Source organism: Paroedura picta, chromosome 11, assembly GCF_049243985.1.
Source record: "Paroedura picta isolate Pp20150507F chromosome 11, Ppicta_v3.0, whole genome shotgun sequence".
In the NCBI taxonomy this organism is placed as follows: domain Eukaryota; kingdom Metazoa; phylum Chordata; class Lepidosauria; order Squamata; family Gekkonidae; genus Paroedura; species Paroedura picta.
The window spans coordinates 22,886,666-22,905,238 of NC_135379.1; the positions used below are offsets into that span (position 1 = coordinate 22,886,666).

The 18,573-nt window shown below is 54.6% G+C and overlaps 1 protein-coding gene across 1 annotated transcript in view; it reads left to right on the forward strand.

Moving 5' to 3' along the window:
• Window positions 1–6,232: 6,232 nt before the first annotated feature.
• The window catches only part of NXPH1 (neurexophilin 1), a 174,659-nt gene continuing 162,318 nt past the window's right edge, over window positions 6,233–18,573 (forward strand). The window contains exons 1-2 of the mRNA XM_077303504.1: window positions 6,233–7,078; window positions 7,641–7,802. Of these exons, the coding sequence (XP_077159619.1) occupies window positions 7,749–7,802 (54 nt within the window). The 5' untranslated portion in view covers window positions 6,233–7,078; window positions 7,641–7,748. The remainder of the gene's footprint in view (window positions 7,079–7,640; window positions 7,803–18,573) is intronic.

Here is an 18,573-nt window from a genome sequence, read left to right on the forward strand (position 1 = left end):
TGTTCCCTTCACCCTGCACCTGCAGCCACACCCGTGCCCATCCTATGAAGCTGCCTTCTGTTGCACCAGAACCTTGGTCGTCTGGCAGGAGCTCACTTGGATTGTAGGATGAGGTCTTTCATATCACCTTCGACCTGGGCTTTCTACCAGGAGATACCTAGATTGCACCTGGGACCTTCTGCATGCAATGCCAGTGCTATGCCACAGAGCTACATCCCCTCCAAGTGGAGGGCAGCAATGGCTCAGTGGCAGAGCATCTGCTTTGCCTGCAGAAGTGGGGAGACCACTCCCCATTCTTCTTAATCTGAAGTTCCTCTTTGGCTCATAAAAGCCGTGGTGGCAGGCCTAACCATATGCTATCTGTAACAAAATAGAATGGGCCTGGGACAGAGCCTGGAACTGCGATCCCTAATTGAAGCATTTTATGGTGACAGATGGGATTGCTGCTATTGCCAGGGTCACAATGCAGGTTGCGATTCCAAATCTGCTGGCAAGGAAGTAAACTCCGTTGGACTCAGCTGAGGAACATTTTTAGAATCGACCCGTCGGTTGTGTTGCTTCAGCTTAATTGGGTAGTGGACAAGCTTCCTGTTCTCCCAAAGTAATTTAGTGTATTCTTGTCCTTGGCTGGGGGACGGAGTAGCTTCCATTGAATAAAGAACAGGCAATAGGGCATGGTTTGCATATCATTCTCCCTAATGACCCTAAAAACTCCTGTTATATGTAGTCAGAAGCTCCATGGGGGATATTCATGTTCGTTAGCTAGGACTTCCTTGCTCAAAAGATACATGCCTGGAAATTGGCCTTGATACAAGCCACTTAGAACTGTTTCAGACATTTAGCATGGCACATGGTGTAGTCAACCACCACATGAGAGACATATATGGATAATTCTTTGTTTGAGACAACTCCCTGTACATGTAAATCTAGTTCAGTTTCTCCCTGCTATGTTACTTGCAGGGAAATTTTGCAAGTGGAGGTACTTTCAGGCAAACAATCTCCCAGTGTTCACACCTGAGCAGATACTGGCCCATGAAGACTGGCCAAAGATATTGCTAAATGTTACAATCAGTTCCTACACAATAGTATTTTTACTTTTATACTTCAACAATTGTGACTTAATTTGGTGGGACTACAGTAGAACCCATCCTATCTGCACCCTGGTTATCTGAAAGGTCTTGTTTGCTACACATGTATATTCTTTCTTAAAACAATGTCTATTCAATGTTTTGAAAATACTCTAGCTTGCTTAAACATTTCACATATTTTGGATGTTCTACCAGCACTTCTACTCTGTTCTATTAGAGTTGTTCTACCAGCACTGCTGAAGTGATTTGGCTTTGACCATCAGAACTATATGGCTGGAGTCAACATGGGGCCTGAATGCAATGGAACCACCTGTTCTGATTATGTTGGTAAACCTTCAATTACTGCTTCATTTAATGCAGTGGGGAGAAACGATTTTCCTGAATCTGCAAGAGATGAGCTGATGTAGACCTGGTCAGTCCCTTGCATGAGAAACTTTCAGAAAGGGCAAAGAAAAATGGGCTGTAAGTATGCTAAATATATATGGAATGGTTCCAGAGGGGTGGCATGGAAATTTAATAAATAATAATATATTTTAAAATAAAATGTAGCTTCAGGAATGCAGGCAGAATTCAAAGTATTTTGTTCACGTTCCAATATTGTGGGGTTTTTTTTTAAGATAAGAAGTCACTATAGATTTTCACACAATTTGGCTTTCCAGATGCTTCATTGTTGTAGGCCTTCTTGAAGTCAATGGAGCTAAACTGATTTAAATCAGGTCTGTTGTTCAGAATTATATTCCTTATCTCATCTTTCCTTCTTCCTGAGCTCCCTTCAGAGACCAATTTAAGTCAGAGTGCCTAGAATTAAGATGATACGGATGCACTTGAGCAATGCTCCACTGAAATCAATGGGGCTTATTCCCAAGTAAATACCCCTTTATCCTCATTGCCAAAGGCCCTCTGAGGCTGACAGGGAAGGGATCCCTGATTATTTCACTGGAGGGGACAGCTTGATGATCAAAGAGACAAAAGTCACAGTTGCCCCTTCCTTGTAAGTGAGTGGGACAGCCAATGAAAGCATAAATGTTCCTTGTTTGCATTTGCAGTCCCATGCATGGAAAGTGAGAGGTGCTGGAAGTACTAGAAACCTTGGCTCCAGTAGGAAACAAACCTAACCCCAACACTGTTTGGAGAGCCGCATGCAGAAAGGTGGGATAGACATTTCTCTAACAAGAACAACAAATGGAGGAGGAGGAGGAGGAGTTGGTTCTTATATGCCGCTTTTCTCTACCCGAAGGAGTCTCAAAGTGGCTTACATTTGCCTTCCCTTTCTTCTCCCCACAACAGACACCCTGTGAGGTAGGTGAGGCTGAGAGAGCCCTGATATCACTGCTCAGTCAGAATATCTTTATCAGTGCTGTGGCGAGCCCCAGGTCACCCAACTGGCTGCATGTGGGGGAGTGCAGAATCGAACCCGGCATGCCAGATTAGAAGTCCACACTCCTAACCACTACAGCAAACTGGCTCTCTCTCCAAGGAAGTTTGAAGCACATTCGCATAATGCAACAGCCCATATTAGCATAGATGAAGACATTTTAGGGGATCCTTCCTTAGTCTGTATAGCAACTGTTGGGTTAAAGAAAAGAAGGATGTAAATACCAGCTTGGGTGAGTTAATGGATAACATTATTACTTTCTGAATTTGACAAGAAGTCTTAGTTTCTCAAAAGTAAATAGAAATGTATAAATACAATGTCAGATCCAGATTCGGAAACACTTGCCCCAGTGCAACTCTAGCATAATTCTGACAGTAGTTGTAGCTCAATGGGTCTCATTTTGCTGCCTGGGATTCAAGTGGGGCCCTGAAAGGTCAAAGGCTGCTGGGACAGATGATAAAATAGTGAGTGGTGAGTAGAAATAAATATCAACTTAAGTGTGTATTTACTATAGACTTACACAAGCCCCTGTTTCCGAACCATTTATCAGGCGAGGGTAACATTGACCTACCTTACAAGATTGTTGGAAGAGTCACTAGAAAACCTTTTGAGCCCCCAGGAAAAGTGCTTTACAGACATGAAACACCGCTATTATTCCGTCGCACCACAAAACACTACAGCAGGGGTAGTCAAACTGTGGTCCTCCAGATGTCCATGGACTACAGTTCCCAAGAGCCCCCTGCCAGCATTTGCTGGCAGGGGGCTCTTGGGAATTGTAGTCCATGGACATCTGGAGGGCCGCAGTTTGACTACCCCTGCACTACAGCATCCAATCTCAGCCATAGTGCCTTCAAAAGGATTGAATAGTGAGCAGCTCAGGGAAAAGAGTCCAAGGGGAGGAAAACCTGAGAGATTTGCCAGGGAGCATGTGTGAGGCTGCCTCCACATATGCTTAGAGATTGTACTACTGTTGCACTGGAATTATTTTCCTGTGTGGATGAGCTCATCCAGGGGTGAATGACTGCTACAGTGTAGGGACTGGCTCAGTGGGGAACCAAATGAGGTGGCGCTTTCAAAAACAAAATGAAACAATTGCATTTCAAGAACATGGGAAGGGGAGGGCAAGCCACTTTTTCTCAGTCTCAGTCCCTTGTATTCCACACCAGGGTTGAAAGTCAGTCGATATAAGCCTGTACCGAGTCCTGCTGAGGAAGAGGCCAGAGTGGTCCCTCACCTCTTCTGCTAGGAACTCCCCACTTGTACAAAAGTAGCTTTTAGAGGGCTTATCATAATACAAATTTTGGACTGAATAAATAACCAATAGCCATGGAAACAGAACAGCTTTCGTTGGTGTCCTGAACAACCTTCTCTAATCTGAGAACCCTAACCTATCAAGAAGAAAGAGATTCACCTGCATGGGTTCTGGGCTGGTTAGAGAGCTCCTGAGCCCCCCCCCCCACAGGCTCTCTCCCCATCACCCATGTTTCCTTCCTCAACATGATCTCTCCACTGCCTTTGCTCCAGCCACAGGCATGCCCAGAAGCAAGGCAGGTAAGAAGACTGCCAAGTGGGAGAAGATGCATGGTTATAGCAGAGGATCCTCTTGGAAGCCCTGGGCCCCAGAAGCTGACCCTGTCATTATGGGTGACCTGTCCGGCTTGAGCCAGGCTTTCCATTACTGACACCAGGACCAACTTGTGGTTATTTCTCACCCTCTTCCAGTGGGCACTCGAGTGCTCAAACAGGGGCTACAGGATCATCCCGAAGGCTTACTGGACTGTTCATTGTGTCCTCCATCATGGTCACACCCTGGCTCCAGGGCAGTTTATCTAAAGGCATTTAATCACCAATCAGCTTTTTAAAATTATTACAATGTTCTAAAGCAAGGCCTTTGAGTCGAAACAATATTTTAGAGATTAGGATCAAAACGTCAGGCGGCAGTATTAATCACCCAGATGCGTTCCAAGGGAGCAGGTACTTGGCAGGACAAATGGAGTCCTTTTCTTTTTTCCACTAGAGCATTCAGGGCCTGATTGTCTCCCGGTTTCCTCCTTTGGAAGATGATAAATCACAGCCTTCATCAACAAGTAATGGGAGGAGGCTGAGCTCTGCTTGTTAGACTTTGACCCCCCCCCCCCCCAGGCAGGATCCCACCGTTTCTGAGGCTGTGTTTTTACTGGGATCTCCCTCCTGCCTTCTTCACTTCCCCTGGCTTCAAAGTTGTTTTGTTTTAAAGTTGCAGCCCAGATCCGGACAGACATAAAAGCTGATCTCTAGCACAGAAGGACAGCATAGATGTCTAAAGTCACTTATGCTATACTCCTGTTTTTCTTTTTTTTGGGGGGGGGGCAGGTTGCAATAGTCAACCAGGAATAGAAGAAATGGCCTGGGAAAAGACTGGATTCAGGATTGAATGAATCTGCACTGGCCCAGCTGGTGGGAGCTGTCCAAGGTACCAGTTGAAGCTCTGCCTCTTTAAAGATCGATGCCCGGGAAGGCTGCAGGCAGGATCGCCCTGGGCGCACCGGCACGGGGTGGGTCCTTTTTTGTTCCCGGTCACAGCCCCGTGGACAAGTCCGTGGCGTTCACTGCACAAACCATGCAGTTAGTTTCCGTTGGCCGGGCGTGCTGGTGTAAAATAGATTGGGAGGGGTGAAAAGCAAAGCCAAAGTGCCCCAAATAAGAGATCCTGCTGGGATGGGAACAAGCTCAGAATTCAGACCTGAGCACCGAGACACAAAGATTTCCGTTTAAAAGCCGTGAAGGGACTTTGTGTCCCCCATCCCTACAATGCAAAAGTCTTGGATATTGATCGGCTGTCCAGCTATATGCCAAGCCTATAGCTCCCCTCCCAGCACGCTGCTCAAGGCGTAAGTCTTCCATAGGAGCCTGGGAAGCCAGAAGAAATGACCTCTTAAAAACATATAGAACTCCTGCACGAGATTATGACCCTTACTCACTTGTACTCCTAGAACCCTTTAATTCCCCCTAGGCAGGTAAGCAGCTTCTGGTGCGGGTGGGTGGGTGGGTGGGTGGGGTCGAACTTCAGTGATCGGGTGACCAGAAGTTAATGGGATTGAGGGCCCAGAGCACGTGCTCTCTTGGCATAACTTCTCGACATTAAATCGGGTTATGCAAAAAGAACAGCCAAAGCACGGGGGTTTCCTTTTGCTCCCATTCTTTCAAGGGTCTCCTATGGCCCACGTGGGGACGGTATTCTTCCGTAAGGAATCAAGAAGGGGAGCGTCATGATCCCGAATGAATCAATCCGGAGGAAGGAGAGAGAAAGCCAGAGACGTCTCTCTCTCTCTCTCTCTCTGCCGAGCCAGGAATAGCTTCTGCAGCGGCCACGGTGCTTTTAAAACTCCAAGTTCCTGAATTGTGCCCGCCCTCCACCCAAAAGGCAATTCTGACATCTAGACCGGGGGTGGTGTGTGTGTGTGTGGGGGGGGGGGAGGCATCTGCCACGCAGAGCGCTCTCAGTCTCTCTCTCCGCCCCCCCCCCCAGCCCTGTAACCCAACTTCTCTTATCTCGGGTGCCAGACTTCACGCCCCATTTCTCCAGCCATCGCACACAAGCCCCTGCAGTCATCTCCAGGAAACCATCGGAAGACATCAAGCCTTCCCTTTCAAGTGCTTTATTATTTGTGCGGGAGCCAAGGGCGACATCATTATTCATATTCATGGGATATTAATTGGTATTGAAGGAGGAGGAGGAGGGGGGAAAGGAAGGGAAAGGTGGAAGGTGGAAGGAAGGAAGGAAGGAAGGAAGGCGAGCTGGGGCGGGGGAAGGGAGGGAGGAAGAGAAGGCAAGGAAGGGAAGCGAGCTGACCCCTCCCGTTTTCACCCGGTGCAAATGCCATGTAAGCGCCGGGCCGGGCGCCCCCTTTCCTTTCGCGGGCGTCCTCGGCAGCACGAGGCGTGCGGAGGGAGCCCCCTGGCGGCAGGGCAGAGCACTGCAGCGCGCCTAGGGCGGGCCGTGATTCGCTGCCGCGCAGTCGGGCGCGCGCGAGTGAGGCGCTGGGACGCGGCGGCTCAAGTGGCGCTGCTGCTTCTCTCCTCCGCCGGAGCTGGAAGGACTCTCGGACGGCGCTCAGGGCTCCGCTCGCCGGCGCGCCACAACCGCCTCGCCCCCCGCCCGGCCCTTCTCGCAAAAGCGAGGCTCGGCCAAGGTCTCGGCAGAGAGAGAGAGAGAGAGAGAGATTTTATCGAAAGTTCAAGCGCAGCCACCGCCGGCCTCGCGCTGGCCAATAAGTCATCTCCCGCGCCTTAAATAGAGACCAATCGCCCGGAACGCCCGCGCTGCTCCTCCCGCCGCCGCCGCCACTGCCGCCGCCGCTGCCGCAGCCGATAGAGCCCCCGGCGGGCGGGCGGGCGGTCCAGGCGGTCCGGGCGGTCCGGGCTCTGCCTCCTCCGTGTAAGTTTCCCGCGGCGCCTCCCTCCACGGCGGCGGCACCTGTTTCCGCGGGACCCGTCTGGCCAGAGCATGGAGCAGCCGCGCCGAGGGGAGCCGCGCTTCGCAGCCGCCGAAGCCGCCGCCGCCGCCGAGCCCGTGTAGCTCCCCGATGGACTATCCCCGGCGACCAGCAGCGCTTGCTCGCCCACTCGCCAGGCAGTAGGTGGCCCGGGGCTCTCGCGCGCCAAGGGGGGGAGGGCGGCGGCGGGGGGGGGGCAGCCGAGGGAGAGGGTCAGCGGGAAGGCGCGGGATGGGGGAGTGGGGGGGGGGGTTGGGGGGTTCGTGCCCCTCCTGCTCCGAGGGGCGAAACCGAGGCCGAGAGTGGGCTCCGCGGTCCTTCCCGGACTCAGAACTCCCCCCTCCACGCGTTCCCCGGGCGCTCGGGTGGGGGCGTCTCTCGCTCGTCCCTGCCTTGGGGGTCTCGGGGGGGGGGCTTGGTGGCGATCGCCCGGCCTCCTCCTCCTCCTCCTCCTCGCCCCATCCTCCTGACAGCAGACGCTCAAACCTCCCTGGCCGGCCCGAGCAGGTCCTTTGTTCCGGAGTCACTCCGCAGCTGGCCCGGCCGCCCTCGCCGCTTGCCCGCCCTGCGCGGGGGTCGTTCCCCTCCGGCGGTCCGGCCTCCCTCCCTCCCTCCCTCCCTCGCTCGCTCGCTCGCTCGCTCCCTGCCGGCGTTCGCTGGCGGCGTGGTCACGGAGTGTGTCCTCCTCTCCTTCGTGCCTAGGCTGGCGCCAGCCCCCGTCGCCCTCTGAAGCCGATGCCCGGTGGATCTATGGTCCGGGAGGAAGCCCGAGCGAGAGAAGGCGCCGCCGCGGAACTTTGAGCTGGGAGGATGCAGCCCGTCTACTGGTACGCCGCGCTCCTGCTACAACCGGCCCTCTACCTGGTAAGTGTCCGGCGCCTCTGCTGCCGCCCTCGGGCCTCGATCCGGAGGAGCCTCGGAGTCCATCCCGCCCCCCACCCGCTCAGGAAGTTCCCAGGGCCGGCGACTTCCAGGAGATCCCCCCTCTGGTTCCACAGGATTGTGTGTCTGTGTTTTTGGACGGCAGAGGGGAGAAGCCGGGCGACCGTCGGATCAGATGCTGGACAGGGACTCGGCCTGCTCCGGGCTGGCACCGGAGGGCGGAATGCCGGAGCCCCGCGCCTCTTGGAGCGCTAAAGGGGCGAAGGGGTGGGTGGATGGGTGGGTGGGGGCTTTAGAAAGCGCCTGGCAAACTTTTTCTTCCACCGCTGGAGTGGAGCGTGTGGAGCGTCTCTTTCCCTGGCGGGCGGCTGGAAGGCCTCCCTCCCCTTTCCCTTCTATTCCCCGCCGCCCTCCAGAAGCTGCCCACGAGGCTCCTCGCTGGCTTTTAGGATGGGCTTCCTGCCTCGGGCCAAAGCGTCCCCTCCGTCGGGCTGAGGCGGGCACGGCTGGCCGCCAGGCGTTGGGTCCCCATGAGGCCTTTTGCACTGATCGGGACTCGAGGGAAGTTCTGGGTCGTTCCAGAACAGGCAGTGCTGGCGATCCACCATGAGGATGGAAGGGAGACCCGCTCTTCTTGGGCCACAAGGCAATAAGCTTGGTGTTGGGGGGGGGGGTGGCAATGTCAGGAGCCGGCGAGCCATTCTGGGTGTGTGTGTGTGGGGGGTGCTTTCCTCGCCAGTGTGCTTGGGGGGGGGGGCTGTGGTCTTACAATATACTATGCATGCTATGCACTGCCGACCTCCCATGGCAAATCCCATTTACGATAATGTGGGGAAGGGGTCCGAATCACCAGCTAAAGAAACAGACCGTTCCTCTGCTTTCTGAATCCGGCATTGATAGTGACGGGTGTCCAGGTGGTCAAAGCGGCGGCAAGGGCTTTGGGCCCGGCGAAAAGAAGCCCCTCATCCCGGCCGAACCCAGCGACGCTCCCCACCCGCGCAACTCTGGAGGCTCACTCCCCTCCCAGCGCTTCGGTCTTGGCGCGGCTGGACTGTAATGGCGATGCTTGGCCACGTGAGGGCGCTGCGTGCCAGCCTCCACGCCGCTCGGACACCGCGGCGGAGTAAGCAGGTGAACCCCAGTCCGGATGGGAGCGAGCGCCCTTGGATGCGTCCCCGGCTTGCTCGTGCATTCCTCCTCTGCAAAGGGGTGGGGGTGGGGGGAGTATCGGCCAACTTTTTGTTAAGGAAAGAAAGCTGCCTCTCGCCCTCCTCTGCGGGGCCCTCATCTCGGATGGAGAGTTGGATCCGCGGAGCCATTTGCTGGAGGCAGGGACCCTGGAAGGCTTGGCCAACTACGGATCCCTGTAAGGGTCAACCCCCCTTTTTTGGGGGGGGGGTTGTTCTTGTGGAGGCGCATCCCTCTCTGTTGTCGAGAGGCAGCGGCCAGATCTCTGGAACAAGTCATTCCCCCCCCCCCGTTGCCAGATCCATAAACGGCAGGGTTCCTCTCCCCCCCCCCCCGGCCTTGTGTTCGCCGGCGCCTCGCGTCTCCCCCTCTCCTCGCAGGGACCGCGCGGGATTGATTCGAACGCACGGCAGGCTTGAAAACAAGCGCATTAATTCTCCTTTAATTGTAAACGGGGAGCATTTGAAAACCATTCAGTGTGCAAATTATGCTGATTCAATTACCGCTTAGTTACAGACTTCATTACCTGAATGCCGTTCTTTCTCTCCCCCATCTGCCCCCCCCCACCCCCAGCGGATTGGACGGGCAGGAGGGATGGGGGAAAGAGGGCAAATACGGTGCCAGCGAGGGGTGTGTGTCGAGGGGGGGAGGTGATCGAGGCGTGTTCTGCTCTGAACCGGACTGGGGGTGCGGGCGGGGGGGGGCTTCTTAACCCTTCTTTGAGAGTCCCTGCGTGTGCGTGGGTGTGTGTGTGTGGTGCTCCAGAGAACCGTCGAAGATGAGTTGTGTGAGCCCCCAGTTGGGAGGAAGACAATGTCAGGAGCCGGGAAGCCGTTGGGGGGGGGGGGGGCTTCTTCGACTTAGAGGGAAAGGTATGTGTGGGGCAGAACATCCCCACAGCACTAAGACTGAAATGATGGGTAAGAAAGTGGGAGTGTGTGTATGTGAGAAAAGACAGGATACATGTAAACCGAAGGGAGATGGCTCCCGATTCTGCCTGATTGTTGGAGAGGGGGATTGGATAACGCTGTTTGAGGGCTCAGAGAGAAAAGGAAGGGACCGGCAGTAGCAGAGCCGCCTCCCCCCCCCCCCGCACCGTCCATTGCCCACCGGTCCGCTCTCGGCCCATAAAAAAAGGAAGCCTCAGGGGTGGTCAAACTGCGGCCCTCCAGATGTCCATGGACTACAATTGGGCTACGTTCGCTGGCAGGGGCTCATGGGAATTGTAGTACATGGACATCCGGAGGGCCGCGGTTTGACAACCCCTGCTTTGCAGGCAGAAAGAGACGCCGCTCCGCCTCCAGACGGGCAACTGACCAGAGGTCACTGCGGAGGGCGGCAGCCCAAAACGGGCAGGCATTTCAGACGGACTCCTTTCTTGTTAGACGACTGGTGGGACCCAAGACTGTGGAGGCTCCCTAGTTCTTTTTATTATTGTTATTATTAAAGGATTCATGGAAGACAAGCACCTCCCCCCCTTCTTGCCTATTCGGGGATCACTCAATGTCTGCTCAGCAGTAGGGTAGATATTCGGCTCAAGGAATTCTGATCCCTTTATATGCTTGGGCCCTGCAGAAGGACCGGCTTCAAGCTGAGTCTCTCCCCCCATCCCCCCCGTAGAATTTCGGACTGATTTCAATGATCTCTAAACGCAGAAAAGTTGCTGGATCTCCATTACTGGCGATCACTTCAGGACACCCGCCGTTTACCGGAACCCTTGGAGTGGGGCGAAGAGTGGGAAGGATTATTAGCACAGCAACAGAGTTTGGGAACATACCCCCCCCCCCAGAAACTTGGGGTCCGATGTCATTTTTTTCCATCTTCCAGTTGGCACCCAACATGGATCTCCCAACTAGAGTGTGGTCCAGTCGAGCAGGGCTAAAATCTCACGAACGTGGGGCAACGTGACATACTAGATCCATGGGTGCCAGGTTCAGGGGGAACTCTGCATACCAACAGGCATCTTCTGTAGAGCGTGTGGGACCAAAGAGGCCCTGTGCCTCATTCTATACCTGGTGGGTACAGCTGTCATAAGGCATAAGTCAGGGGTAGTCAAACTGCGGCCCTCCAGATGTCCATGGACTACAATTCCCATGAGCCCCTGCCAGCGTTCGCTGGCAGGGCTTCATGGTAACTGTAGTCCATGGACATCTGGAGGGCCGCAGTTTGACTACCCCTGATCTAAATACAGGAAGGTGTCATAGATACGTATATGTGGGTTGGGCACGTTAGATGCCGGCGCTTCTCCCTGTATCAATGAGGCAGGGGCCCTATGCTATGTCCTGACTTCAGAAAGGGGCCTGTGACTGCGGGCTACAAACCAGAAAACTCCCACACCCCATGCATGTTTTCGCGAAAGTAGATCCTGTTGATTTCAGTAGAACTTACCACCAGGTAAGCATGCATGGGACCGCAGGCCCTATTTGCACATAGGGGTGTGGCAGCTAAGCACAGGAGCACATTTCTTGGGGGGGGGGGAATGAAGTAATTTTTTTTGGGGGGGGATCGGGGCCTCGGCCTTCCTGGTTTGACTAAGCGCAGTAGTTTCTGCTTCTGTCCCCTGCCTGTGTCCCGGCACTATGTCACCAAAGGGCAGAAACCTGCTTTTTCGTGGGGGTAGGAAGGACAAAGTGATCCTGGCGAAAAGGCGCTCTTCCTAAGGGACGGGCTCTCCCACCCAGGCTGCCTTTCCCCTGGCTCCAGAACCCTCCTCGAAACCCGGGCATGAACGAGCTGCACCCGGCTGGCCAGGACTAAAGGCTCTTTACTGTTTTCCTCCCCACCCGTTTCAGTTGCAGCCGAAGCAAGTTTCCCTTCAGCCCCCTTAAGTCCCGGCTTGCAAAACAGGCGCCCGAGTCGAGGGACTTTAACTGACTCGCCTACACGGCTGTAGACGTCGCTCGGCCCAACGCCCAGTCAAACGCCCAGGACGGGCTCTCTAGTTTCGCTGGCCGCTTCCATCCTGGGCCTTGGCTGGCAGCAGGGAGCTGGCCCGGGCGCGTTGACTCGGAAGGAAGCTCCGGGGAAGCCCCTGGGCCTGGCATCTCCGCAAAGGCGTTGGGGATCGCAGTGGAAAGTTCGCGGTCAGGCCAGGAGGCAGCACAGGCGCAACACGAGGCTGGCTGGGAGGGACGTGGCCCTTCGGCAGGCTGAGCTTTTTCAGAACTCCGGTTCAGCAGGCGGGATCCGCAAGAGACGGGAAGGGCGCCACATCTCCGGCAGCTCCCGGCCGGTCAGGAGTCCGTCTACGGTGGATACCCGACGGCGGCCTGCTTTGCGCCGCCGCGCCTCTCCCGCCCCCCGCCCAGCCCTCGTGTGCCTCCTCGAGGGTAGAGAAGGCGAAGCGGTGTGCCTGCTGGGGTCTGTGGCCTGTGCCTGAAGGCGTGAGGAAGACGTCTGGTTTCCTCTTGGCCTCCAAACCGGGGCTCGCTCGGTGGTATCTTCCTCTCTACCCCCCTGCCCCCGCTCCATGGCCCTCTGTTCTGGCCTGGGGGGTCGCCGTGCTCGCATCCATTTTGTGTGTGTGTGTGGGGGGGGCTGGCCCCTTCTCTTCCCGGGCTGGCCGGCAGCCAACACTTCTCTCCAACCAGGCGGCCGGCGTGGTCCCGGGACGAGGAGAAGCCCCTCTTCTGGCCTGCCTTTGTCCAAAGCCATCTCTGCGAAGGCGTCGGGCTGCTCTTCCAGCCGACTGGCAGCCGGAGGGGGAGCGACGCAGACGAGAGCTGGTCGCGCCGGTCGTTTGTTCGGCAGCCCAGAGCCGACCGAAAGCATTCACGGGAGGGGCGGGGGCAGGTGAGCAGCCGTCCCTGCCTCAGAGGCAGTCGGAGTTGGGTGGGAGAGAGAGGAGCATCTCTGCGCATCGGAAGGCTGTCGGAAGGCTGCAGAAAACCCGTAGCCTGCACAAATTCCGAAATATGTCTCCGTGCACATCTAGGAATGGGGCCTATGGGTACTGTGTGTGGGACGCATCCTTATCTGCATGCACACCTGCAAAGCTACGCAGTCTGTACCTTGCACAGAGGGTCCTACATAATCCCCGGTGTTTATGGTCTCCGTGCGGATCAGTGTACAAAATAATACATTTTATGGAAATGACCGATAGTCTGACGGCAATCTAATGAGATCAGACCCCCCCATGCAAACCCGTTGAGGCAGTCTTTATTTGTTGCCTGCTTTAGCCTTGGTTTTAGTCTTGTTTTCTCTCTCTCTTGGAAACTACATCGCCGAATGTATAAACGTCCGTCCCAGTTCTGTAAGCTCCATTTCCATAGCGCTTACTTCTCAAGTAAGGCTATTTAGGATCGCAACCGGGCAGTCTACTTCTAAGCAGGTTTACTCAGGAATGAAACCTACTATCCCCTGGGGCTTACTCTCCGGTAAGTCTGCGTGGGGTTGGCAGGTCCCTTACTCCTCCCCCCCCCGTCTCCGCAGGGATGCTGCACCCAGGGAGTAGCCCCCCCCCCCCCAGTCAAGGACGGCCCTCGAGGAGCCGGGCAGGTTTCCTTGGCAGATCCCGACCAGCTGGGTTCGGAGCGCAATCCTGAGCGGGTCTCCTCCTAGGGAAGTGTTCCGGGGACCATAGCCGCTGTCAGTCTCCCTTCCTCTACTTTCTGGTGGGAAAGAAGACTTCTGGGGCTGGGAAGGCGGATCCGTCTCCGGTTGAGCCCCCGCTGGCAGCCCCCCACAGCCTGCCTTGCCTCCATTGCCCTGCCGCTTGTGCAGGCCACTTGTCTTTCGCCCCCACGGCTCTGGCGACCCAAGCCCTGCCCCGGCCAGCCTCTCCCTCCCCTCCCCTGCCCTCCCCGGGAAGCCTCCCTCCCCTCCCCCCCCCGCACTGCCTCCCGGGCGAAGGCGGCCTGGTGATTTGCCAGCTAGTTTAACTCCCCACCGGCACTTGTAAGTTCAGCGGTTGAAGCAGCCCCCTGGGCGCTGGGTAAATGGGGCTTCCGCCGTTTTTTATGCGGCGGATTGACGTGTTGACGACTCTGCTGGAAGGGAGCCTTTGCTCTCCCCGTCCTCGCCCCCCCTCCCCTTTGACCAAGCTTGGCACGCACTTCATCAAGGATAAAAAGGCTCTGCCGTAAGGATGTCACTCAATTTATTGTGAAAGTCGAATGAATTACGTTAAATGAAAGTGCTCCCCGACGAATATTACCAGCCATTTCCTGAGTCTTGGCGCTGTCAGATTGATGGGGGGAAATGCCAGCACGGCTCCCCGCGCCCCTCAGATCTTAGGCGGGAGCTGTTTTTATAGATTAGGAAGAAAAGGGCAGGAAAACGCGGAGTCGCAAGGCGCAGGGCAAAGTGCCCCCCCCCCCCCAGCCGTGCAGATCATCGGCTGTCGTCTCGTGTTCAACTCCTGCACAACTGGTTTGACTCTAAAGGGGGACAGGGCTCAGGGTGGGATGCAGAGAGAGCCAAGCCCTCCGGAGACCCTGAGAGTTGGCCCCACTGAGATCGCCCGGACACCAGGCCCCACGTTGAGTGTTTTGTTTTCCGGGGAGCTTTTCCAAGTTCCATCGAAATGAAATCAAATGGCGAAAGCCCCCGTCTCCTTGCTGGGGGGTAAACGGTAATGACTGGGGAAGGCACTGGCAAACCACCCCGTATTGAGTCTGCCATGAAAACGCTGGAGGGCGTCACCCCAAGGGTCAGACATGACTCAGTGCTTGCACAGGGGATACCTTTACCTTTACCTTTACCCGTCTCCTTTCTTCCTTGAAGGGGCTGGCTAGCCCGATCTTGTCAGAGCTCAACTCTGCAGGGTCGGCCCTGATGAGTCTTCGGGCTCCCTCCAAGGCAGTCCAGGGGGCGATAGAACTCGCTTCTTGCCTGCAAACCCCTGGCAGGCTGCCGACTCGACGCCACTTTGGCCACCCGCAGGGCAGGACTTGGTTCTGCAAGGCAGGCACAAGTGCGCCAGTCAGGAGGGTCCCCGGTGCGCATGAGGGAGGTGGTGGCCTCCGGCCGCGCCGTGGCTCCGCCTTGAGAGGTGTGTGTGTGTGTGTGGGGGGGAGAGCTTCGGGCTTGTTGCCTGGGACTCCCGGCAGCCTTGAGCTCCGGTGTTATTCCTTCTCCCGGCGCCTTTTGTCGGCAACTCTCTCGGGTGCGGAAGGAAAGCTGCCGGGCACCGCTCTGTGGTCCCCGGGCCCAAGCCTAGATGACAGTCCCTCCCCCTCTGAAACACGTCGGAGGGACTTGCGGGGTTGTCTTTCTTCTCCGAGACTCCGCGTAACTTTGGAAGTCGCTTTCTGTCTGGAAAGCAGGGCGCAAACACGCAGATACCTGGGGAAGTGAGTCCTGTTGAAATGGGAAAGAAGAAGGTGGCGCAAGGGTGGGGGATACAATAAGGCGAGGGGTGGGCTGGACTTGCTACCATCCAGCCTTGCCCAGATGCCAATATAACACTTGGATTCATTGGCTGCAAGGAGGATACGCGCAAACCGCTCCCCCCTTCTCCGAGTCCATCTGGATAATTCTCAGTGTGTTTCGATCCGAGTGGAAACCTCTTTAAGACCGTCCAGATCGGGTTTATTAACTCCTGTGGATCCTGTTGCTCCTTTCCTGACAGTAAATCCGCCCCTGAAGCTCGGAAACAACATTTTAGTGCCTAACCTGGCATGTATGTGCGCGCCTGCGCTTGTGTGCAGATTTCAGCCTTCTTGCATAAAGTTTCTCCGGTCAGGGAGACTTGATGTGAGCATTTTCCGGGGCCTCAGGTTGATTTAAGATGACGAGCCCTGCTGTTTCGAAGGCAACGAAGTTACAGTCCTTAAAATACCTTTGGAGTACTTTGAAGGTGTCCCAGCTGCCTCAGATTGCTAAATGATTTCGGAACCTCCAGTGAACGCCTATGCCTAGCCCACTATGAATCCGTGTGTGTTTGTGTGTGCAAAGGCGTGTCAGTTTCACTTTGCTCAGCGGGGCTTACTTCTGGGTAAATTTACTTAGGATTGCAGCCTCAGCTCTCTGACCTAGGCTTGTTTTCGACGATGGTGTTGATTTCCAGGGCCACAGTCTTAGATTCCAGAGCAAGGCTTCCATATAAGTGTTTTCAGGTCTTAATTCCCAACCATATTCATTGAAGACTTGTTGCTTAACTTCGATGTAAATTTTATTGAGCTCTAGGTGGACATGTTTCCAGGTAAATCTCAGCAGGGCTGTATTTAATAAACCTAAAACCCGAGAGGTCTGTTTACCTGGCATGTTGGTCTGGCTCGAAAAAAAGAGAGAGCGCGCAGTAATATTAAAGTATCAGCCCGTTATGTCATTGTGGATGACGCAGCCGTGTAGGGCAGCTTCTTAGGAACATTTGCATGGACGTCCAAACGTCTTGCTTCCGAAAACCTTAATAACGCCGCTTTCTACAGCGGTCTGCTTAGTCCTACTGAAACCCAGGGCAGGTACTTCCCGATAACTGAATTTAGGATCGGGAGGTTCGTATGTCGCCTCAGGAACACATTCATTGGAACTGCAGCTGCATCTAGAATGTCCACTAAAGCGCCGTCTTAATGGAAGGGGATCGTACTGGTCCAGTAAAACCAGAAGCTGGAAGTGAGGACACCAAGGTCATCAGCGGCCGGATGGCAAACAGGCAAACAGGCTTTCAGAAAAGCCCGCCCAGACTCCGGAACTACACCTAGATGGATTTTGCATATGAAGAGAGCATCTATACCTGCCTCCTTCCCTCCCTTCTCTTTTCCGAGGGGACTGACTCGATTAAAGATCCTTTTAACCGCGGAGGAAATGTTTCCAGGATACATTCCATGAAGTTTTTCTTAGCCGGGTGCCCGCAGAGGAAAGGGCTTCCGGGTATAGCTCCCAAGCGATCCCTCCTGAGTTTGTGGAGACAGGGCAAGGTATAAATTGAAGTTTAAATAAACACACAGGCCTCTTCATCTTGCTTCCGAGGAATAGAGTCACTTGAAGCGTCGGAAACCTTTGTACTGCAAGACTTTCATTTATTGATTTTACACAAGATACCTGTTCATCTAAGTATGCACTGCTTATTCTTCCTACCATATTGACGGCCACCTCAAAGCAAGACTCTTTCATGCGATATCTATAGCTGGTCAGTTTTAGCGCGAACTGGAGCTGCCGAATAAGGAGGCTGGAATAAAAGATTACACCCCGCCAGGGCACATGACTTGCCCGTGTGACTGCAATGGGAAATCTGTCTTCTTTCTTGCTATCCTTCAGACATGAGTGAAAGTCAGCGTGATGATACTTAAAAAAGAGTTCTGAGTTCTTAGGATAGGCCAGCTGGTTAGAACTTCAGAAAGCTCTCTCTTCTGCCCTATCTATATGTTGGCTTCAAGTTCCCATGCTGTAACCACGGCTCTATTCAGGACCTTGGACAGTACCCCAACCTCCTCCTGACCCAGCGGGGTTCCTCATTGGGACCCTGGACAGCGCCTGCCCTTCTCGAAAGCCCACCTAGACTCCGCGACTAGGGTGAGCAGCCTGCCTTGCAGGGGGCGCTTCCGAGCCCGATCGCCCCCAACTGCGACGAGCCAGCAAAAGCGGCTCTGTCGCTTCGGAAACAAAGAAAGCGGATAACTGAGATTGATGTCTCATTAACGATCGATGCTGTTTTGTGTGAAACTAGTGGAATAAAACATCCCCCCCTCTCTTTTTTTTTAACGACAGCTTCCCTCCCAACACCCAGTCAACAGAAACGCGCGCTTTTGGAATCCTTTTAAAGACGTCAGGTCAGGATCCGAACTCCAAGTAAAGATTCAGCGCAAAGAGATGCGTTCATTGCACGGTCCCCCGCCCTCTCCCCCCTTGATAATGACACTTTCGAGGACAACTTTTTGATTTTTTGAGCACCAAAAAGGAAGGGCTTCCAGATCATTCATTTCTTAGATTCGCGACTGGCCGGCCGGCCCTACACGTCGGCAGATGGGAGTCGAGTTCATTCCTTGCTCTAGAGAGCGTCGGGGGGGGGGGGGGGGAGAATAGAAACCTGGTGGGACAACGGAAGGGGGTCTTTCTTTATATTTATCATCATCAGAAGGACAGTGGAAAACCATCATCTCTTGCTAGGGATGGTCGGATGCTCGATTCCTTGCAGCCTCCTTCGACTGTATCCCCCCCCCCCCCCCCGCCCCCCGCCCATCGGAAAGATTCACTTAGAAGGTTACAAGCAATGAAATAGCGGCCAATGACTGGAGACAGAGAATATTCAATGCCGCGAAAGAAGTCAACGGGTGACCTTTCCCAGTGACCCTTCCCCAGTCAGCCTTTCGGCTTGATCCCGTAAAGAAGAACAATGATGAATGAATTAATTAATCGATCGATCAATCCGGGGCTTTTATTAAGGAGCAGCGCAAACAAAAATCTAATTGGAGTCCACGCCAGGCCCTAGGAATCGTGCCATCCGGAAGCTGTTGTAACCGGCCAGCCATAGTGATCGGTGTCAAAAAACATTAAGCCTTCGCCCAATTAACTTAAACGTAAACGATAGTTTTGGCGTTCCTACGAGCTCGCCCTCCCCCGGTTAAGTAAGAGATAATCATCGACTTTGCCCCCTCGATCGCATAAATCCCCACTTAATATTGAC